The sequence below is a fragment of the Rhinolophus sinicus genome, linkage group LG14, assembly GCF_036562045.2.
Source record: "Rhinolophus sinicus isolate RSC01 linkage group LG14, ASM3656204v1, whole genome shotgun sequence".
Classification (NCBI taxonomy): domain Eukaryota; kingdom Metazoa; phylum Chordata; class Mammalia; order Chiroptera; family Rhinolophidae; genus Rhinolophus; species Rhinolophus sinicus.
This window is the reverse complement of record NC_133763.1, coordinates 55,018,452-55,041,428: the sequence shown is the minus strand read 5'-3', so window position 1 is coordinate 55,041,428 and position 22,977 is coordinate 55,018,452. Positions and strand designations below refer to the sequence as shown.

General features: G+C 50.4%; 2 protein-coding genes across 3 annotated transcripts; one reads left to right on the top strand and one right to left on the bottom strand.

Moving 5' to 3' along the window:
• Nucleotides 1–1,442: 1,442 nt before the first annotated feature.
• On the top strand, nt 1,443–20,079 carry H1-1 (H1.1 linker histone, cluster member). 2 transcript variants are annotated; one of them, XM_074318563.1, is made up of 2 exons: nt 1,443–2,464; nt 19,491–20,079. In XM_074318563.1, exon 1 carries the CDS (start codon nt 1,822–1,824, stop codon nt 2,455–2,457), a length of 636 nt encoding a protein of 211 aa, XP_074174664.1. In that variant the 5' UTR covers nt 1,443–1,821; the 3' UTR covers nt 2,458–2,464; nt 19,491–20,079. The 2 variants fall into 2 exon arrangements, with proteins under 2 accessions (XP_074174664.1, XP_074174663.1); XM_074318562.1 differs by lacking the exon at nt 19,491–20,079 and adding an exon at nt 4,930–7,163.
• LOC141568462 (E3 ubiquitin-protein ligase TRIM38-like) lies at nt 8,356–16,659 on the bottom strand. Its single transcript, XM_074318564.1, is given in 10 exon segments — nt 8,356–8,691; nt 8,694–8,894; nt 8,897–8,937; nt 9,168–9,284; nt 9,374–9,396; nt 10,302–10,532; nt 11,593–11,688; nt 13,719–14,810; nt 15,320–15,388; nt 15,876–16,659. Coding segments are annotated over 8 exon segments (1,389 nt in total). The 5' UTR covers nt 14,130–14,810; nt 15,320–15,388; nt 15,876–16,659; the 3' UTR covers nt 8,356–8,422.
• Nucleotides 20,080–22,977: the final 2,898 nt, after the last annotated feature.

Genomic DNA, 22,977 nt, shown 5'->3' with positions numbered 1-22,977 from the left:
AGACGTTTCTGAAACTTACGCTTCCTAAGGCCTAGAGTATATTTTCCCAGGTGCAAAAAGGCCGAGAGTGTCAAGTTCTCCAGCCCCGCAGCAGGGTACACAGTACACAGGTCCAATCACTGGGTTCTGGACTACAAGGAGGGCACCTTGCCATTAATAGTAAGACTCCAAGTTTCAGTTCAAGGTTGAAAATTTCGAATATAGTACTTATATATTAAGATAAGGTGGAGGAGATTCCACTTCTCAATTCGTTGTCTCCATTATAGGGAGTAGCCTTAAGAAAACAGATCTAGAATTCTTCATTTGCATATTGGAAAGCTTCTTAACAAAGGACATACATAAGGCAGATACCATTTCAATAAGAGTTTTGAATGTAAGTAGTATTTTTGCCTTAAGAATAATGAATAGTAAATAGCTGCCTTCATTATTCTAAAAATAGTTTGTCTAAGTCTTTTAAAAAATACTTATGTAGGAAACCTTCCAGTCTCGGAGGAAGATTGTATACCTGTGTTACTATAGTTAGCTATCCTTCAAACTAAGGCACCTATGGTCAGTTGTCCTCTTCCCATTTCTTAGAAATTACGTGATGCATTTTGAATACAGACTCACAAGAAAATGGGAGGCAGGAAAAAGTAGAGCGGATGGAGGAAATGTGACTGGGACCATGACATTCCTGGCTGCCACCTGGTAACCAGCTCCTACATTGCTAGGGAAACGAAGCGCAGATTAGCAGGCCTCGCGGACTTGTTTGAGAACCGCAGCCGAGCGCGCGGGGAACGAGACTTACCAGCCTGGATGTCCTGCCGCCGTGGTGCGAGGAGCAGGGGAGGGTGGGCTTTTTACCCTGTCATTGGTATTGTTAATCTTGCAGCCGCACAGGATAAGGGAGATTGTCTTAAATGTTTTCTCTCATTTCCATACTTAAGGCAACGTGCACCCCTGCACAATGCCCTTAGGGGAACCGTGTTGCCCCCGGGAGCTTCGTTAATGCTTCTGGGACTCTAGGTTTTGAGCTTCCGAAATGTGTCGAATTGGATATGCGCATAGGGAACACAGGTTTCAAACCTTAGCGCTCGTTTAATGTTTGTCGTAAGCATGATAAGACATCGAAAACTTATGATGTGCATTGGGACGTAGAAATAAATAGGAATTAGAGAAACTACACATTAAGTTTTCCACATGTGCAGTTTGAGTGCTAATTGTGCTATTAGCGTGTTTGTTTTCTACGGTACTCCTTTGACCAAAACACATACATAGGTCATGTCGTTCTGCAGCGCTGCGGGATAGGGACGTGGCACTGATGAGAATTGGTCTCAAACCTGCAAACCAGGCCTACACTCCTGGGCTTTCCTGTTGTCCTCAGCCATTGAATACCGCCTCTCAAATTTATTATGATTACAAAGGAATGTCCTTGAGAATGCTTCCCCTAGGTGAAGTTTCAGGTGAAGATGCTTGGATTCTCAAACACAGCCCCCTCCCCAAAAAATACTTGAAAGAAAACAGCTACTATAAAAGAAAGGAGCATCTTCTGATGTTTATGTGCTCCTCCCTTGCCTAGTATTTCGCCTAGTATTTCCATCTCCACCAGGCCAAGGAGGTTGCCTGGGTGCGAGGCTGGCACCGGGAACGCCAGGCCGGGCGACCCTGGCTCCTTTCGGAGCTGTGGAGGAGCCTGGCGCGCCGGCGGCGACAGGGGGCGCAGGGGCCGGCGAGCACCAATCACAGCGCGTTCCTGACCTATAAATAGGGGCACCCAGTACTCCGGTGTCGTTTTTTCCTTTCTGGTTTCTGTAGTCAATTCTGTCCTTTCGCTGTGTCAGCATGTCGGAGACCGCGCCGCCTCCTCCAGCTGCTTCCAGCGGTCCTGAGAAACCTTCCGCCGGGAAGAAAACCAAGAAGCCAGCCAAAGCTGCGGCCGGTCGGAGGAAGCCTGCGGGCCCTTCCGTGTCCGAGCTGCTTGTGCAGGCCGTCTCCTCCTCCAAGGAGCGCAGCGGCGTGTCGCTGGCCGCGCTCAAGAAGGCGCTGGCGGCCGCCGGCTACGACGTGGACAAGAACAACAGCCGCATCAAGCTGGGTCTCAAGACCCTGGTGAGCAAGGGCACCCTGGTGCAGACCACGGGCACCGGCGCCTCGGGCTCCTTCAAGCTCAACAAGAAGGTGGCCTCCGGGGAGGCCAAGCCCAGCACCGCAAAAGTTTCTGCAAAACCCAAGGCCGTGGGCGCTAAGAAAGCCACTGGAGGGGCCGCCAAAAAAGCCGTCAAGAGTCCGAAAAAGGTTAAAAAACCTGCGGTGACCAAGAAGCCCTCCAAGAGCCCCAAGAAACCCAAGGCTGTGAAGCCCAAGAAAGCAAAGAGCCCTGCCAAAGCTAAGACTGTGAAGCCTAAAGCAGCCAAGGCGAAAGGGACCAAGCCAAAGACCGCTGCGAAGCCCAAGAAGGCGGCACCCAAGAAAAAGTGAACTTTCGGTGAGAAGCTTGTTTCCATAACCCAACGGCTCTTTTAAGAGCCACCAACATTTTTCAGAAAAGGGTTTTAATAGCACTAATATGCCTCGTACTAGCTCCCCTGCAAACAGTTTTCATGCCAGGTTGCTCCACACCAGGCCGGGTCAGTACATGGTCGGAACTTTCTCCCTACTGGACAAAGCAAGTGTTAGGCGCTCCAGGTAGTTTCCAGTGCAGCCAGATTTGGGAGCCACTTCCTAATCTGAAGGCTCTGGGGAACTCCCAAGTTAGTTATGGAGAGTACCTGTAGCCGTGGTGGGACCCCTGGCCCTGTCTGCAGCTTGTATTAGGTGCTCACTTGTCTGCAGGACTTCCCTGGACGTCTCAGATCAAAGCAGGATCAATATTGCAGAAGCACTTTTTCCCAAAATTGGGTGGCCCTGAGAAGTAATTTTGGGGTAATCAGTGACTCACTGGTGTGGATGGTACAGGGGTTGCTGTCGGTGGGCCTTTCACACCTGCACATCTGAAGGTGTAATGCTCCTTGTGTGAAGCCTGACTACCTAGATTTGCTGTCTGTCCCTTAGTTTCCGGCCATGGTCTGGACAAAGGAGCTTGGGTGCAATGGAGTTTCAGTTAAAGTCCAAAAACCCTTACCCAGTTCCTGTTGATAGAAACAACTGTCCTGAGGAGATAATACTTGAAATTATCTAATAATTTCTACAATTCTTCACTTTACAGTCCCTTAAGTTTTTCCTAGTCATCAGGAAATAATTTTATTTTTTTTGTTTTCCTTAATATGAATACTAAGCATTTCATTTTCTTTTCTTTACATTTGCTAAGAATTCCCAATGTGAAGTTGGATGTTAGCAGGTACACATCTTTAGTTCTTGGTTTTAATATGGTATTGTGTTTCTCCTGAATATTTGCTATTAATATTTGGTATTTACATTATGTTTAAATAGTTACCTTTAATACCTCCTTAATTTTTTTTTTTTTTTTGGCTTAAACAAACATTTATTTCTCAGTTCTGGAGGCTAGAAGTCTGAAATCAGGGTGCCAGTATGGTATCCAGGTTATGTCCTCACTTGACCTTTCCTTGGTGTGTGAATGCAGAAGAGGGAGGGGGAGGGAGAGGGGAAGAGAGAGAGAGAGCTCTATTTCACTTTGTTAAAACACGTGAATGGCTGCTAAATTTCTTCATGAATCGATATAATCATATGGTGCTTCTGGTTTTTTTGACAAGTTTTGGGGAAGAAAGAGTCGAATTGAGGTGGAGCTATAAATTTGGGAGTCAGTCATGTATGGGTGGTATTTAAAGCCACGAGACTGGGTGAGGTCACAGAGAGGGGACTGAGGTAGAGAAGAGTAGAGCTATATTCCGTGTTTCTTGTGCTACATTCGGTACTAGGTCAGAAGCACGTGTCCAGAATTTAGCAGTGTCCTGACTGGAAAGAGCCGGGCAGAACCGGAGGCAGCAAGTGACCGTCATACTGGGAAAGACTATGTATCAGTAGAGCAGCAGTGAATGTGGAGAGAAAGCCATGGGTTTAAGAGACCATTACCAGGCAGAAACAACTGCTTAGATGTGGGGATGAGCAGTAGCACAGTCAAGCCTATAGCAGAGTTTTTACCGGAAGCGAGCAGTTCCCTTCTCGAAGGGGATGGGGGGGACACTGAAAGAGAAGCTGATTTGGAGAGCAGGGGTGGGTGACAGGTCATGTGTTCAAAGTGACTTCCTAGAGCTAGAAGAGTAGAGGGCCTGGGAGGTGTCAGCCCAGGTGCAGTCGGGAATCAGAAACCACACTGAAATTTGGCATAAAGAATTGGACATAAATGTTTGTTAATTGTCAAAACACAGAAGAGGCCAAGGGGAGACACAGGTATCACCGAGACAGTAACAGTCCAAAGCAGCCACTGACCTAGGGCCGGGGAATAAGGAAGACGCTCCGAGGGGACTTCCAGAACCAGGACCCAAAGCTGTGGGGAGCCGATGCTGGCCCACGGTGCTGGTGTCTGTGGAGGCGCCATCAGGCTGGCTTCAGGCACGTGGGAGCCCTGTAACAAGCCAAGTGCTGCTCAGTTAGATGAAACTATCGCTGCCAGGATGAAGCCTTGCTGTGGTGATGTCAGCACACGTGTGCGTACACAGGTAGCACGTGGGGGGCCTTTCTCACCCTGCCAGCCCCCAGTGTCCCCCGCTGGCAGAGCCTGGGGTGTGGGGCTGCTGGCAAAGCAGAAACAGGGTTGCTGTCACAGCTCCAGTCCACCCCGCAGAGGACAGGAGAGGCTGGCTGGTCATCAGCAGTAGCGCAGGGTGGTGTCAGATGCCACTGCTGCTGGTCCCAGGCTGCGACACCACCCCCTGATCCCTGTACCCCTGTCAATACTTTGGAAGTAGTGCCTTCGGCATATTGTGTTCAGAAAACCTTTCGGTTTACCTTTTTCAGGTTGGGATTCTAATTCGGCATTCTTCCAATTCACAGGACTCAGACTACAAGGTGGAAGCTGGCAAATTCCACTCATTGCACCCATGGTCCCCGTGAAGGCCAGAGTGAGACAGCCGCTGAAAATGGGGGCTCGCAGGACAGGGAGGGGCACCAGGCATTGAGAGAATGTCTGAAACAGCTGCCATGTGGGGTGCACTTTCCACAGGGTGGAGACTATGCCTATTTGGATCCCGATGCCTATATCGCACAGTGGGTGCTTTATGAGTATTTGTCGATGAGTAAAGTGGACGTGCAGCAAATCGGAGACTCAGTGACACTGGTGGGCATTGCAGAAGATCCAGGTGAGGCCCCTGGCCACGGGTTTATACAGTGTAACTGAAAATTAACAGTAAATATGCTTAGGCATTGCATAAAAGTCTGGAGATGCAGGGATGGGCTTTAACTAAGGGTTTCAATCGCTTTGGTCATCACGTACTGAGTCAAAGTTAAGAAAGAACGTTGAAACAATAACAACGGTCGTAGATGTTTAGTTTCTGTCTTTTACTTTGAAAATAACCAGTATCTTTGCATATGTGATTCCAGGCCGGACCTTGACAACCTTGTAAAATAGAATTGTCTTCAGTTTTCAGAGTGAAGGAAGAATTGAGGAGTCAGTAGTCCCAAAGCTGGGAACCCTGGTGCCTCCCTAGACAGATTGCTCCTGGCTTTGGAGCTGGGGGTGGGGTGTGGGTCTCACTGGCATCTCAGGGTTCTTTCCTCACCTCCTGACTGTCCTAGGACCAGGAAAGCTGGCCAATTTATTCCTCGAGGAGCCATCTATATTCCTTCTGAAATGTTCACACTTAAACACATGGTAAAGATGAAGTAAGAATGTAGCTACACAGCATTGAGTGGCCCAGGTCTTCAGCCCATTGGGTGATTTACGAGTCTTGGAGCTGCTTTATAGGGTCAGCTCAGAGGCAGGAACTCAGTGCAGGAGGCTGGCAGCTCAGTGCAGCGTTTCCCTAAAGCACAATGAGCATGAGAGTCCCCCTGTTCAGCAATGATGACCAGACTGATTATACAATTGAGCCCAATTAGCCACCAGGATTCCTGGGATAACAGAACTAAGCACTGTACCAAGTATGGTGAACCTTGAGAAAGACTATCTCCCAAGAAGAATTCCTCAAGGTTAATTGGGCTCTTTCATAACCAGAATCCAGCAGCCATTGCTGACACAGGCCTTTCAAGCATGCAGCCTTTCAGGAGAAAGTCACAGACTGCAGTCAGCTTCCTGCATTGGGTTTCTGCCAGCGGAGCTCATGCTTATAAAGGAGTTCCTGGAATTGTAACTTGATCAATGGGCAGAGGACTGCCCCTGTAGCCTCATTTGCATCTTTACCAACTAATCTGAGTGGCTCGATATCAACCAATTAGAATGAGTGACTCTGACCAATCATGACAGTGCTGTTTGGACCAATCAAACTGTGAAAATTTGGATTCCTCGTTTGAGTAAAACTGGACCAATCAGGGACCAGGGTGAGTACTTTATATAAGTGGACCTCGTGCTACCCTGGGGACTCCTGTTGACTTTGGATTAATGGCAGCAAACTTTTGTTGACAGTATAAAGACAAACATTGTAATCTCTGGAAAACTTAATTTCCTCATCAATACGATAGAGACGTTCATCCCTGATTTACCCATTATTCTGAGCCCCAATCCTTTGTGACTGCGGCAGGTAGAGCTTTATCAGTTTCTCTGAATGGCTCTGTGGGTCACTGGTGGATGCTGGATGTGGGTATGCCCCAGGGCCTTTGGGATTACACTGCCCACGTCCTTCTGTCACCTCTGCATCACTGCTCTGCCCTTCTGTAGAGCCTTTCTTACCCATAGAAGGATCCAAGTGGTTCTTCCTGCTGTCGGCCTGCCCTGCTCGTCCTGACCGGCTTTGCTCACATATTGTAAAGGCCTTTTTCGTATCCATGACCAAGATTTTATGAGAATGTAGAATTGGTCCTAAACCACACTGAGTCCGAGGAGAATAAAAGCAGCAGATTGTCATTGGGATTTAAAAGTGGATCTTAGAGAGGACTTCTTGCCAAGTCCCTTGGGGTGATTGCTCTACATGGTGACTCAGAGATGAAGCCCATTCCATGCTGAGGTTTGTAATAGTAAATAAGGGCTGGTTTTCACAAGGTTTGTTATACACATTCCTGGTGCTGTCTCTGGGTTGATAAGGGTCTAAGCTTCTCTCTGGCAATTAATTTCTGTCCTTCCTGGTACAGAGAGGAGGGGCACACTTTTACAAATTCATGTCCTGCTTTTAGGTAAAATAGGGGAGGACAGAGAGGTTTTCTTGTATCTGTTTTTTCTCAACTGCCTTCGGCTCAGTACAGATCTTACGCCAAAGTGACATATGTGGGGTGGTATATTCTGCTACTCTTCACTTTCGAGTTGCACCCAGCTTCTATCAGTGTGGCTTGGAGAACTTGTGACACTGGGGACAGTGGGTGATACCCTGACCTCTTCCATGTATTTCTCGAATGGAGGTGGATGCCCAACCAGGACTCTGACACCCCTAAACAATTTTCTTGCTTCATTTCCTCGGTTTCTAGAGAAAGTGAGAGAACTGCAACATCAATGAAAATCGTGTTTTATATCAATCATAACATCTAGCGATTTGGTGACATGTTTTAGTCATCGTTAATGTGCATGTTTCGGTGACTTCATCATGGTCCTATCATTAGCGAACTCAGGTCTGTAATTTAGGTTTGACGTGGGATGTAGTTTTCCAAGTAAACTCATGTAGAGTTAAGACCTATTGGTTCATATCTGAATCATAATCTAGACGGCCAGCAACCATGACAGCAGTAACTATTGACTGAGATTAGAAATATTTCAAGATAGCGGTGCTAGCACAGTGTAGAGAACATCAACTTCTATTGCAGGACTGTGTCTCCCTGCAAAACTCGTTTTCACCCTTCACCTCGTCCCCTTCGCAGCATCTCACTGTAAACCCATCCTCAGTCTTCACCCGCACTTGGCTTGGGTACCGCAGGTCTGAGCCTCTGCGCTCACAACCGCCCAGAACCGTGGCTAAAGCTACTCCCAGTGCATCAGTGCGCACAAGTCACTGCTCTGTTGACTTTCCTGCAGCGGGCCGAGACATGCAGCGTTTCCTCATCCCCCCACGAGATCAAATAGTGTCAAACAAACTGGGAGGACTCAGACCTGACCTCTGGGTCACCCTGCTGGTCACCCGAGGGCTCTCAGAAATCCAAGCTCTGACCCCATGGGAGGGGGATAAAGAGGACAAGGTCTGGTCACTGCTATTGTCTTGCTCCCCCCCAGACTGACCAGCCGTGTTGTCTTCACAGTCCTTCCGTCTATTCATTCAATGCACATTTATTAACGACCCACGAGAGGCCCCACCCACAACGGTCTAGGTACAAGGAAATAGCCGGGAAGAAAACAGACCAAAATTCTGCCTCACAGGATTTATATTTTTTCTCGATTTTGCTGAAGCCATGAGGGAGACTGCGCCTTTCCTTACTCATCTGGGGGCGGCAGGAACAAAGGAGAACAGGGATAAACCTGGAAATAGGGCCGCAGCTTCCCTGACAAAGAGGTCCTTGGAAAGGTGAAGATATGGGAGGCCGTGGTCATGTTGTAAAAGGACAGGGCTCCCGCCTCATAGTCCAGGAAAACCCCCACAAGCAGGGGCCGCTCCCGCAGGGGAAGGGCTGTGGGGGGCGACGTCAGCGCCTTGTAGCCAGCCTTCCTGCACAGCCTGATTCCCCAGAACCCGGACTGGGGTTCTGCCTCGTGTCAGCTTCCCGCTGTACGTTTTCCATACAAACTCCTATTTCCCACTGAGTGCCTTCTCCCACATACACTTCAAAGTCATGTCGTCCTGAGGTGAAGCCCTCGCGGCCCAGGATACAGGGGTAGGCGGTAAATCTCCCACAAGATTTGCCCACATCATGCTGGGGGACTCCCGTAGTCACTTGTCTCTGATCACAGACAGGATTAGTCCACGTTGCGCTGTCTCTGGATCCAGTCATCTTGACTGAAAGGAAAAGAAGACATGGTTTTGTCCTCAAGAGCAGAATGAATTTGAAATAAAACCAGCCTGTGCTCAGACCTGAGCTTTGTTCCTGACCAGCTGCGGGAGCTCAGGCAGATCACCCGTGAGCCTCACTTGTGACCTAGAAGTAGGAATGACCCACCTGTCCCACGGATTGGTGGGGGATGGATGAGCACATGACACTTGGTGCCTGGAGAACGCCCTCACATACCTTGATAGTCCCTTAACATCCGCGTCACATCAACTTACAACTCATACACATGGCAGACAGTCTGAACCTCCAAAGATGGGACCTCCAACCTGTCCAGCTTCACATCCCAGCTCCTGGAAAGAACAGAGACCAGGCCTTCTCCGTGGCATGTCCCATCAGCTCTGCGTCCCCATGTCCTTTCCTACATTCCCACAACACTCACCGGCTCAAAGCATCCTTCACGTCCTACAGAGAAACAAAGATGAAAGGTGAGTGTGGGGACATCAGGATTCCAGCGGTTTGGCACATGTGTCCACCCTCTAGGAACACTCCTTCCAAAGGAACATACAGAGGGGCCCGGCCTTGCATACCGTGGGGTCCCAGAAGGGGCGGTGCCCACCCAGCCGGGGTGTGCATCACGGTGGGACGTGATCCACCTGAGTCTGCGTCGTCCTGGCTGAGGCCGTGGGAGCTTGCGGGCTGCTTGGGGAGCAGGGCCACTGCTCCCCCCATGTTCCCTCTGGCAAGACTGGCTTTCATTGACCTAACGCTCTTCTGAGTGAACCCACAGTAGAGCTCACTTATCACAAAGCCCCAAGGCAGGGCCACCATGGTGGTGGCAGCAGTTGATGGTGGAGCTGCCACACTATGTTCTCATCGGTGTGACCTGCAGGCCTATTAGGGGACCTGGAATAAACAGCAGGTGTGGACCATCCTAACAGGCCCTAAGAGCCCGGGAACCAGGGATGTTGTAAGCAAACCAGGACAAAGGTTCCCATCCATTTGGGCTGCCCCACCTGCCCACCCACAGTCACCTCGACGAGTATTTCAGGAGACTGACGCATGGGTTCTGGGCACATGGACGAGCCACTGGGAGCGGAAGTTACCCCAAGGTCTCTTCAGCCAAGCAACTCCGCATATGCTTCCAGAGGGGGCATGTTGTTCTGATTCACGTAGAGACACCTACAGACTAGTGAGGGCACCTAGCAGACCTTGATCCGCAGGATAGAAGTGCCACTTCAAAGTCCCCACCTATGTGCCACCGTGAGCAAGGCGGGTGGGCCCGCCCGTCTCTCACGCTGCCTCACCACTGTCCCCTCCACACTCAGGGACAGACCCCTCCTTCCCTTCCTCCCAGTGCCCAGCCTCACCTGCAGCAGCTTCTGGGCTGAGCCTTGGCACCTGTCCTCCAGATCTTGGATGTGGCTCTCAAGTTCACTTGCCTTGTGCACCAGGCTGGCCACATTGTCCCTCAGCACCTCCAGAGTCTCCTCCTTTTCCTGCTCCAGTCTCTGCAGGTAAAACTTCTCCTCTGTCTGCAGTAATCTGTGCAGGTCCTCGAAGTCAGCCTGGATTTTCTGTCTCTGAAGCTCCACCTTCCTCTGGAGTCGGAAAAGGGTGTTTAGAAGGAGGAGCCAACCCGTGGGACCAGAGACAGATGAGTGATCAACAACGTGTGTCACAGACACAGCGGAACACTCTTCAGACGTAAAAAGGAGGGAATTCAGACACGTGCTACCTCATGGAGGGGCCCTGAAGACGGGATGCGAGTGCAATGACCAGACACAAGCGGACACATTTGTGTGATGACACTTATGCGAGGGGCCTAGAGTTGTCACATCATAGGGACGGACAGAAGAATGGAGGTAGCCAGGAGCTGGGAGGAGGGGGTGGGGAGTTAGAGTTCAATGGGGACAGAGTTTCAGTTTGGGATGAAGAAAATTTCTGGAGATGATCGGTGCTGATGGTTTCACCACAATATAAACGTACTTAATGCCACTGCACTGAGCACTTAAAAGTGGTGAAAATGATCAGGGCAGATGTGGGGAGAGACCTGTGACCAAGGCACGATGGCTCACCAGCCAGCCAGTAATGGGTCACGTAACTATTTCCATGAAGGAATGCATGTCTGACCATGGAAACAGTCAGAGACCCAGAGTCTGCCATGGTAAGGCTTGGGCTCTGGCAGCAGACGTGATCGTCCTTATAAATGAACCTCATATCCTTTATCAGAAATGACCCTAAGTCAGTGACTGTCCACCTGCACTTGGTTCCTGAGCCTGTGAGGCTGAGAGCAGCACCGTGCACGGTGGTGAATGTGCCCAGGTAGTGAGGTTGAGGCCTTCAAACTAGGAAGGTCCTCGGAGGTGCTGACATTGGAAACACGTTGAGGACAGCTCTGGGTAAGCAGACACACCCACCCTGCTTCTGACCGAGGGTCAGGGATCCTAGCCAATTACTACTGAAAGGCCGAAGGGTAGGAGACAAGTTCTCAAAGATGTAGACCATAAGAGCGTAAAAATGAATCACGGCTTCTTCTTGTGGTTCTACCTGGTTTTGGTCTGGTTCAGTGGGAACAAAGCCCCTGTGCTTTGCCGATCAGCCCCTCTGCCTAAGCTCTAGGACGGAAAAGACTTGAGAACAATAAACCCCAATTCTTACGTTCCATTCAGTTATTTGCTCTGTCATGAACGCTTTCTGATTCGTACACTCCTTTTCCAGTTCTCTCAAATTTGTCACAGCTTCCTGGAGCTCTTTCTGTAGGAAAATGCGGTGAACGAAGTCAATTCAGTTTGGCAGCTCCTCACTGGGCACCCAGGGGGACCCTAGGCGTCTGAGACTGTTGGAATGACACCGTGTGTTTACCACGTCCTTACAGTGTGCGGGGAGCCTGCTGACAGCTGCATGTGCAGTGACATATCTGACACCCTTGACACACTGAGCACTGGTAGGCCTCTGACGTCATTCAGTGCTGCAGACACTGAGGTGAGGAAGGGGCTACGTGACTTGCCCAAGGTGCTACACCTGGGAGGTGGTTAGACTATGAGCCCAAGGTCACCTGCTGAGGTCCAGCCCCCACACCCATCCTGCCCGGGAGACGAGGCACAGAACACGATAATGACTGTCTAAGAGAAGATTTGAGAAGACTGTGCCGACCCGGACGTGGCCATTGCTCTGGCACACAGTGGCACCTGGGCGTGTTTGGTGAGTCAGGAAGGAAAGTCCAGGACACTGGCTGATGCTGTTAGAAGCAGTTCGTGGAGGAGGGGCACTGGTACCTTTTGAAGGATAGACACGTGAAGCTAATTTAAAACGAGTTTGTGTCCGTACCAAGCTTTCAGGTTATTTTTCAAAATAGTTTCTCACGTTCTCATGGAAAGCAGCTTGAAGCTGAACCAGATTGCTAGACAGGTCCAAACTGAAAGAAGGAGGTCCTGTCCTCTGTCACCCGACAGCACACTCACCATGTCCCCGTGCTGGCGAGAAAGGGCCCTGGTGCTTGTTGGCTAAGGGCTAGGTGTTCGCACTGGGTGCTGAGTGCTGTTCCAGGCTTTGCTTAGGTGACTGTACTTAAAGCTTGTGACCGCATGCTGGGAATGTGTGTGGTGAGTGGGGGCTGCTGTTGTCCCCATTACAAAGGGGGACATGCAGATATTAAATAACTGCCAGAGTCACCCATCGAGTCAGTGGCAGAGCTAAGGTTTCAAACCCACAGTCCGAGTCTGAGGTGGCTCAGAACCGTCACCGTGTGGTGTCCCTTTTCCAGCAACCTGGTGGGAAATGTCCCCATTCCTGTAATGAGCTGCCCATGGAGTTTGAGGAAGGGCTGCCCAGGGACATGTCCTGATGGATGGCCCAGGACGTGATACAAGCCCACCTCGGCCTCCTGGGGGATGGAACAGTAACCCCCCCCCCTCCAGGGACATTTTCCTCAAACCTGGGCATGGCAGAGAAGGGGTAGGGCAGCAGGACAGTGTCCTCTCCCCACGTCCCCACAGCCAGGGTCAGCTTCCTCCACAGCCATTTCCACGTCCTTCACCCCCTTCCTGAATCTTGCTGACAACCGTCCACTCCTCCCTTCTTATAGGAATGATCAGAGTTTTACTCCCTGACATTCCTTCTGTTTTGTCACTGTGAGAAAGCTCTTTTCACTGTCCACCTTCATTCTGAACAAGCAAGTGCCCGAGGCCAGGACCACTCTGCACTCGGACTTGGACCTGAGCTGGTACCTGCCTCTCAGGTACGACAGTCAGCCAAGCTCCCACGGCTGTACTTTGCCCTGTGGTCCACTCGGCCTGGGACGCACTCGCTTCCCTCCACACTTCTGTATATGGTGAAGTTTTATGTGCCCTTCAGGAGTCATCACCACCCCCAAACCAGGGGCCTCTGGGAAGTCCTTCTGCTGGTCTGTCTTCCGTGGTTTGTCTGTGGGACACCTGAAAGTTGGTGTTGTGTCCCCTGCGGTGCCTCGAATCTCACACACAGTGTGAGGCAATGGAGTGTGCGGGTGTGGGTTTGGGGACATTGTTCTAGTGCTGGGAGTGCTGTCCTCTCTGCAAGAGTGGACAGGGACGAGTCTGACCGTCTCACACAAGGTCACACAAGCTCAGGATGGGCTGTGGGGATGTGACCCCTGGAGAACCCATCCTGAGCCATTTTCTAGAAGAAGGAGATGGGGAAAGTCGTCCTTCGGGATGCAACCTTGGTGTCCGGCTGGATGACCTCAGGTCTGGGGAGCAATGACAGTGGGGACCCGCCGAAGCCCCATCCCAGACCTACACACTAACCTTGTAGACCAGGCAAGCGTCCTCCACGAGCACGGTGACGTGCCCCTTGTGCTGCGGTGACCGCTCACAGAGCAAGCAGATGAGCTGGCCCTCGTCCTCGCAGAACAGGTGGAGCTGCTCCCCGTGCTTTTTGCACATTATCTTGAGGTTCAGCTCCTTCATGGCCTCAATGAGGCTCCGCAGCTGCCTGTTGGGCCGCAGGCTCGTAATCCAAAACGGAGCCCGGCACTGGGGACAGAGGTACGTGGCCAGAAATGGTTTCTTCTTGGCATGGTTGTACAGGAAGTCCTCTATGCACCGCTTGCAGTAGCTGTGTCCACACCTGATGCTCAGCGGCTCGGCCATCAGGTTCAGGCAGATGGAACAGGTGGCTTCCTCCCTCATCCTCTCGGTGGCTGCGGCAGAGGCCATGGCTTCTGCTGAAAACCTCCAGGATCAGATCCAGAGACGGAGAGGGAGCAGCCAGAACCCCCACAGTGACGGAAGCTCTCGTCACTTGGGCTGCGGTGCCACTGCCCCCAGGTCCCAAGGTCTTCTCTCTGGACAGAAGAGATGGACTGGGACTCAGAAAGGGCAGGACCTGGGGCTGTGCTGTGGCCACTCAACTCAGTAAAACTACATTGGATTCAAAGTTCAGATTCTCAGTTGCACTGGTCACGTCCCAATAGCTACACGATAGTCCAGACATAGAACCTTCAATCACAGCTGAAAGTTTTCTTGGACCAAGTGCCGAAAGAGAGACAGAGGCAGACAGAGAGAGAGAGAGAGAGAGAGAGAGAGAGAGAGAGAGAGCTCACCAAGGGCGTGTGAACACTTCCTGTCCTGCTCAACATGAAGAATAATTGTTACATCCAGTGGTGACACTTAGGTGATCGGTAGTCATGGAAGATTCCATCAGAGCATCACGTCACTTGTACCCCCACCCCCACCCCACAAAGAACACAGGCACCAGGTTAATAGTCTCATGGGGACCCCAGCAGGGTGACAGCAGAGGTAGACAGGGCCACCAGATGGATGCGTTCGTCGTCTCTGTGATCCTCCCTGACTGAGGTAGGAGAGCTGAGGATGAGGCGGTGACAGGGTCTCTGGCACCTGCCAAATGGGCGGCAGAGGGAGGACCATATCAAGGGGTGTGCCGGGACCCCAGCCCTGCCCCCAGCCCACACCAGGCCGGTTAGAGAGGCCTCCCTTTGAACTGACAGTGGTAGAATCAGAAACAAGAATTCAACACCAGTTACTGGAGACCCTGTTTCCTCTAACAAGCAGGGCCCTTTGCTCGGGGCCAGAGAAGGTCGCCTGGAGGCTGCTCCATGGCATGTGATTCCCAGGGACAGAGGCTGCTCAGTGGCAGGAGGGTCCTGTGCCCCTCCCGAGGCTCCAGGGCGCCCTGCTCAACCTGCACCAACCACACATCCTGGATGCCCTGAGACTTGTCTGCATGGGGCCTGGGGAAAGTGAAAACACACAGGGTGACAGGGACTGATGACTGCCCAGGCCATGTCCTGGCTCTACAGCTCCCACACACACCCTCCCTGCCACCCACCTCCACACCCAGCTGTGGTGTCCCCCCAACAAACCCTGGCCTGGACCCTTCCCAGTACCTGGACACCGCAGCTGGGGTCCCTGGGAGCTGCCAGTCCGGACCAAGCAGGTGAGGAAGTTAACTCAGACTGAAACAAACAGAAAGAAAATCTGGGGGCGGGGCCTGTGGGGTGGGGCGGGAACTAGTGAACTATCCCACTGTTTTGTACTCAGCTAGCCCTGAAACTGGGGGAGGGTGGGGGGCAGACAGTTGGGAAAATATCCATTTTTACAGCAATGAGAAAGGGACGGATTGGTCACCCTGAGCTGCTTTGTGACCCAGCACAGATCGGGGGTCAGGAAGTCTGTGCAGCTCGCAGAGTCGGACTGAAGACTTTTCTGCTTTTGTCATCAACCCCTCGTGATCCATCAGACTTCGGCAAATATCTAGTTTGCTAGTTTTAGGTCGCTTACTTTTTTATAACCTCTCTGAAGGTGATAGTAAGACAGGGGTGGTAGGACCTACTGAGGTGACAGGAATGGCTCCAGCCTGTGTCTGTTTTCTGGTCCTCTCGCTGTGTCATGTCCCCCTCCACCCCCCTCCCCCGTGTCCCTCTGCAGGATTCAGATACTTACCAGGACACCCAGCAATGGTCAGCAAGCTGCCAGGAGCCATGATGACCCAGCTGTGATGTGGGGGCCCTGTGACCCCAGGGCCATCACTGTGCTCTGCGTCTGGTGCAGAAAAGGCTGTGGGCTTCGGGGCAGGAACTCCGACTCAGCTGCAGTCCCTCCTGTTCGCACGGGAGCCAAAGGACTGTCCCTGCCCCATTCAGAGCCATGACTGAATGTGGATAACAGGGCACACCTCAGAGGAAGAGCTTGCCACAGGGGTAGCCGCAGGTAGAAGACATGCTCACAATAAACCCACGCACAACAGATGTTTGCTCAGGAAACAATTTCTGCAATGTCCCGGGGGCCAGTCAGGGAGGCTCAGCTCCTGGCAGAAGTCAGGCGTGGACCCTGCCAGCTGCCGGGGACCAATGCTGGGCCCCACGCCTGGCCGGTCAGGTGCTGACCCTGACAATCCTGTGGGAAGCTGAGCCCTGGGCAGCACAGACAGGGCCTGGCGGGACTTTGGCCAGGCGTCCAGGCTGGAGGCAAAATTGTGAAAACAGACCCTCTCTTTCCACCGCACACAGGCGCCTCGTCAGCACTGCCCTCTCCCGGGAGCTCACAGAGCCTCAGCCCCGGTGCCAGCCGGTGCCTCCTGTGCCCTGGCACGTCCTGTGGGCAGACCCCGCACAGGACAGGCCTGAGGCAGCCAGCATGCAGGCAGAGGACACAGCCACCAACTCCCTGAGATGGCGAGGGCTCCTTGTAGAGTCCCATGCCCTTCATTTCTGTGGCTGTGACACTGGACCCAGGCACAGCGCATCCCAAATCGTCCTGTCCAAGGATGAGGAAAAGGAAGCAAGTGAAAGCCAAGAGGAAAACAAACGACCACTAGCAACAAAGCACCACCATTACGACGGGCTGCGTGCCGTGACAGCTGCCCACGTTGCCCCTGTGTCCTGTGGCGTGAAGGAGGAACCGGCCCATGCCGACAGCTGCAGGTCACACTAGGTGACAGGGGCTGCAATGGGCTTCCAGAGGTATGTTCCTGAAAGGTGGGCCCAGGGAGAGACCAGTAGGAGCTGTCCAGCCCCACCCCCACCCTTTGACCCCTCACTAGGAAATGTATCCCCTCCAATCAGTGAGGCTGGGCTTGGCTCTGTGAGTCAGGGACGCAGGAAACTGGAGACCCACAGCCAATGGTTCCACGGAGGCTCCTTAAAAAAGATGTAAGTGTTTATAGGCGTATATTTATGATACAAAAACACTGGACGCAAATTGCCTGCTAACGATAGTAACACGTTAAATAAATTAGGAACCACGGCATGTTTTTTTTTTTAATTCTAAAATTTCCATTTGGTTCTTCTTTGCACCTTGTATTTCTTTGCTAGGGTTTGCATCTTTTCAGTCATTTCAAGAGCATTTGCAATTATTGGAGCATTGTTTTAAAATAGTTGCTTTAGTCTTGTCAGAAAAATCTAACATCTATGTCAACTAAGTCCATTTTGGCATCTGTGATCCCCTTTTCCCCCGTGAGATGTCATCATTTTCCCGATTCTTATCCATCTATTTCTCCCACTAAACTGAAATATACCATCTTTGTTATTTATTAAATTCTTATACAGTAGGAACTGTTTCTATACTCTTATTCTTTTCCACTGATCTCACCATATAAATCATGCAACATTCTTAATTCTATTCCTTATTAATGTATATGCTTGTTTCTGTTGAGAACGGAACGGTCTTCTCATTTCCTTTTTTCAGGTCTTACTGCTCAGAAGATAAAAATGTATTGACATATAGTATCCAGAGAACTTACCAATTTCTACAATTATGTCTACTTTTTTTACTCGTTAGAGTCCCTTGAGTTTTTCCTAGTTATCAGCAAGTAATCTTATTTTTTTGTTTTCCTTAACGTGAATACCAAGCATTTTGTTTTGTTTTTGTAGTACATTTGCTAAGAATTCCCAATGTGAAGTTGAATAATAATGTCGGCCGGCATCCCTCTTTAGTTCTTGGTTTTAATTAATATGGTATTAAGTGTTTCTATTTCTGGATATTTGCTATTAATATTTGGTATCTACATCATGTTTAAATAGTTACCTTTAATTCCTCTTTTAATTTTTTTTTTTTTGGTTACACTACAAACATTTGTTTCTCACAGTTCTGGAGGCCAGAAGTCTGAAATCAGGGTGCCAGTACAGTCAGGTTCTTGGTGAGGGTCCCCGTCCTGGTTATGTCTGCACATGACCTTTCCTTGGTGTGTGAATGCAGAGAGAGAGAGAGAGAGAGAGAGAGAGAGAGAGCTCTATTTCACTTTGTTAAAACACGTGAATGGCTGCTAAATTTCTTCATGAATCGATATAATCATATGGTGCTTCTGGTTTTTTTGACAAGTTTTGGGGAAGAAAGAGTCGAATTGAGGTGGAGCTATAAATTTGGGAGTCAGTCGTGTATGGGTGGTATTTAAAGCCACGAGACTGGGTGAGGTCACAGAGAGGGGACTGAGGTAGAGAAGAGTAGAGCTATATTCCGTGTTTCTTGTGCTACATTCGGTACTAGTTCAGAAGCACGTGTCCAGAATTTAGCAGTGTCCTGACTGGAAAGAGCCGGGCAGAACCAGAGGCAGCAAGTGACCGTCATACTGGGAAAGACTATGTATCAGTAGAGCAGCAGTGAATGTGGAGAGAAAGCGATGGATTTAAGAGACCATTACCAGGCAGAAACAACTGCTTAGATGTGGGGATGAGCAGTACCACAGTCAAGCCTATAGCAGAGTTTTTACCGGAAGCGAGCAGTTCCCTTCTCGAAGGGGATGGGGGGGACACTGAAAGAGAAGCTGACTTGGAGAGCAGGGGTGGGTGACAGGTCATGTGTTCAAAGTGACTTCCTAGAGCTAGAAGAGTAGAGGGCCTGGGAGGTGTCAGCCCAGGTGCAGTCGGGAATCAGAAACCACACTGAAATTTGGCATAAAGAATTGGACATAAATGTTTGTTAATTGTCAAAACACAGAAGAGGCCAAGGGGAGACAGGGTATCACTGAGACAGTAACAGTCCAAAGCAGCCACTGACCTAGGGCCGGGGAATAAGGAAGACGCTCCGAGGGGACTTCCAGAACCAGGACCCAAAGCTGTGGGGAGCCGATGCTGGCCCACGGTGCTGGTGTCTGTGGAAGCGCCATCAGGCTGGCTTCAGGCACGTGGGAGCCCTGTAACAAGCCAAGTGCTGCTCAGTTAGATGAAACTATCGCTGCCAGGATGAAGCCTTGCTGTGGTGATATCAGCACACGTGTGCGTACACAGGTAGCACGTGGGGGGCCTTTCTCACCCTGCCAGCCCCCAGTGTCCCCCGCTGGCAGAGCCTGGGGTGTGGGGCTGCTGGCAAAGCAGAAACAGGGTTGCTGTCACAGCTCCAGTCCACCCCGCAGAGGACAGGAGAGGCTGGCTGGTCATCAGCAGTAGCGCAGGGTGGTGTCAGATGCCACTGCTGCTGGTCCCAGGCTGCGACACCACCCCCTGATCCCTGTACCCCTGTCAATACTTTGGAAGTAGTGCCTTCAGCATATTGTGTTCAGAAAACCTTTCGGTTTACCTTTTTCAGGTTGGGATTCTAATTCGGCATTCTTCCAATTCACAGGACTCAGACTACAAGGTGGAAGCTGGCATTCCACTCATTGCACCCATGGTCCCCGTGAAGGCCAGAGTGAGACAGCCGCTGAAAATGGGGGCTCGCAGGACAGGGAGGGGCACCAGGCATTGAGAGAATGTCTGAAACAGCTGCCATGTGGGGTGCACTTTCCACAGGGTGGAGACTATGCCTATTTGGATCCCGATGCCTATATCGCACAGTGGGTGCTTTATGAGTATTTGTCGATGAGTAAAGTGGACATGAAGCAAATCGGAGACTCAGTGACACTGGTGGGCAGTGCAGAAGACCCAGGTGAGGCCCCTGGCCACGGGTTTATACAGTGTAACCGAAAGTTAACATAAATATGCTTAGGCACTGCATCAGAGTCTGGAGATGCAGGGATGGGCTTTAACTAAGGGTTTCAATCGCTTTGGTCATCACGTACTGAGTCAAAGTTAAGAAAGAATGCGAGTCATGTCCTGGAGGCCTGCCTGTCCAGCAAGTTCCAGGAAAGATGTTCCTGGAGATAATAGGAAAATGTGGTTAGTTAAGCATAAAGCAATGATAGCTGAAACAATAACAACGGTCGTAGATGTTTAGTTTCCAGTCCGGGCCTAGACATGTAATAAGATAGAATTGTCTTCCGTTTTCAGATTGAAGGAAGAATTGAGGAGTCAGTAGTCCCAAAGCTGGGAACCCTGGTGCCTCCCTAGACAGATTGCTCCTGGCTTTGGAGCTGGGGGTGGGGTGTGGGTCTCACTGGCATCTCAGGGTTCTTTCCTCGCCTCCTGACTGTCCTAGGACCAGTCAAGCTGGCCAATTTATTCCTCAAGGAGCCATCTATTTTCCTTCTGAAACGTTCACACTTAAACACACGGTAAAGATGAAGTAAGAATATAGCTACACAGCATTGAGTGGCCCAGGTCTTCAGCCCATTGGGTGATTTACGAGTCTTGAAGCTGCTTTATAGGGTCAGCTCAGAGGCAGGAACTCAGTGCAGGAGGCTGGCAGCTCAGTGCAGCGTTTCCCTAAAGCACAATGAGCATGAGAGTCCCCCTGTTCAGCAATGATGACCAGACTGATTATACAATTGAACCCAATTAGCCACCAGGAGTCCTTAAAGGGCCCATTCATTCTCTGGGATGACAGAACTAAGCACTGTTCTAAGTATGGTGAACTTTGAGAAAGACTATATCTCCCAAGAAGGATTCCTCAAGGTTAATTGGGCTCATTCACAACCAGAGTCCAGCAGCCATTGCTGACACAGGCCTTTCAAGCATGCAGCATTTCAGGAGAAAGCCACAGACTGCAGTCAGCTTCCTGCCTGCTGAGCTCATGCTTATGAAGGAGTTCTTGGAATTGTAACTCAACCAATGGGCAGAGGCCTGCCCCCTGTAGCCTCATTTGCATCTTTACCAACTAATCTGAGTGGCTCGATATCGACCAATCAGAATGAATGACTCTGACCAATCATGACAGTGCTGTTTGGACCAATCAAACTGTGAAAATTTGGATTCCTCATTGAGTAAAACTGGACCAATCAGGGACCAGGGTGAGTACTTTATATAAGTGAGCCTCCCCCTATCCTGGGGAGCCCTGTTGGCTTTGGGTTAATAGCAGTAAAATTCTGTTGACAGTATAAAAACAAACATTGTAATCTCTGGAAAACTTAATTTCCTCATCAATACGATAGAGACGGTCATCCCTGATTTACCCATTATTCTGAGGCCAATCCTTTGTGACTGCGGCAGGTAGAGCTTTATCAGTTTCTCTGAATGGCTCTGTGGGTCACTGGTGGATGCTGGATGCCGGTATGCCCCAGGGCCTTTGGGATTACACTGCCCACGTCCTTCTGTCACCTCTGCATCACTGCTCTGCCCTTCTGTAGAGCCTTTCTTACCCATAGAAGGATCCAAGTGGTTCTTCCTGCTGTCGGCCTGCCCTGCTCGTCCTGACCGGCTTTGCTCACATATTGTAAAGGCCTTTTTCGTATCCATGACCAAGATTTTATGAGAATGTAGAATTGGTCCTAAACCACACTGAGTCCGAGGAGAATAAAAGCAGCAGATTGTCATTGGGATTTAAAAGTGGATCTTAGAGAGGACTTCTTGCCAAGTCCCTTGGGGTGATTGCTCTCCATGGTGACTCAGAGATGAAGCCCATTCCATGCTGAGGTTTGTAATAGTAAATAAGGGCTGGTTTTCACAAGGTTTGTTATACACATTCCTGGTGCTGTCTCTGGGTTGATAAGGGTCTAAGCTTCTCTCTGGCAATTAATTTCTGTCCTTCCTGGTACAGAGAGGAGGGGCACACTTTTACAAATTCATGTCCTGCTTTTAGGTAAAATAAGGGGAGGACAGAGAGGTTTTCTTGTATCTGTTTTTTCTCAACTGCCTTCGGCTCAGTACAGATCTTACGCCAAAGTGACATATGTGGGGTGGTATATTCTGCTACTCTTCACTTTCGAGTTGCACCCAGCTTCTATCAGTGTGGCTTGGAGAACTTGTGACACTGGGGACAGTGGGTGATACCCTGACCTCTTCCATGTCTTTCTCGAATGGAGGTGGATGCCCAACCAGGACTCCGACACCCCTAAACAATTTTCTTGCTTCATTTCCTCGGTTTCTAGAGAAAGTGAGAGAACTGCAACATCAATGAAAATCGTGTTTTATATCAATCATAACATCTAGCGATTTGGTGACATGTTTTAGTCATCGTTAATGTGCATGTTTCGGTGACTTCATCATGGTCCTGTCATTAGCCAACTCAGGTTTGTAATTTAAGTTTGACGTGGGATGTACTTTTCCAAGTAAACTCCTGTAGAGTTAAGCCCTATTGGTTCATATCTGCATCATAATCTAGATGGCCAGCAACCATGACAGCAGTAACTATTGACTAAGATTAGACATATTTCAAGATAGCGGTGCTAGCACAGTGTGGAGAACATCAACTTCTATTGCAGGACTGTGTCTCCCTGCAAAACTCGTTTTCACCCTTCACCTCATCCCCTTCGCAGCATCTCACTGTAAACCCATCCTCAGTCTTCACCCGCACTTGGCTTGGGTACCGCAGGTCTGAGCCTCTGCGCTCACAACCGCCCAGAACCGTGGCTAAAGCTACTCCCAGTGCATCAGTGCGCACAAGTCACTGCTCTGTTGATTTTCCTGCAGCGGGCCGAGACTTGCAGCGTTTCCTCATCCCCCCACGAGATCAAATAGCGTCAAACAAACTGGGAGGACTCAGACCTGACCTGTGGGTCACCCTGCTGGTCACCCGAGGGCTCTCAGAAATCCAAGCTCTGACCCCATGGGAGGGGGATAAAGAGGACAAGGTCTGGTCACTGCTATTGTCTTGCTCCTCCCCAGACTGACCAGCCGTGTTGTCTTCACAGTCCTTCCGTCTATTCATTCAATGCACATTTATTAACGACCCACGAGAGGCCCCACCCACAACGGTCTAGGTACAAGGAAATAGCCGGGAAGAAAACAGACCAAAA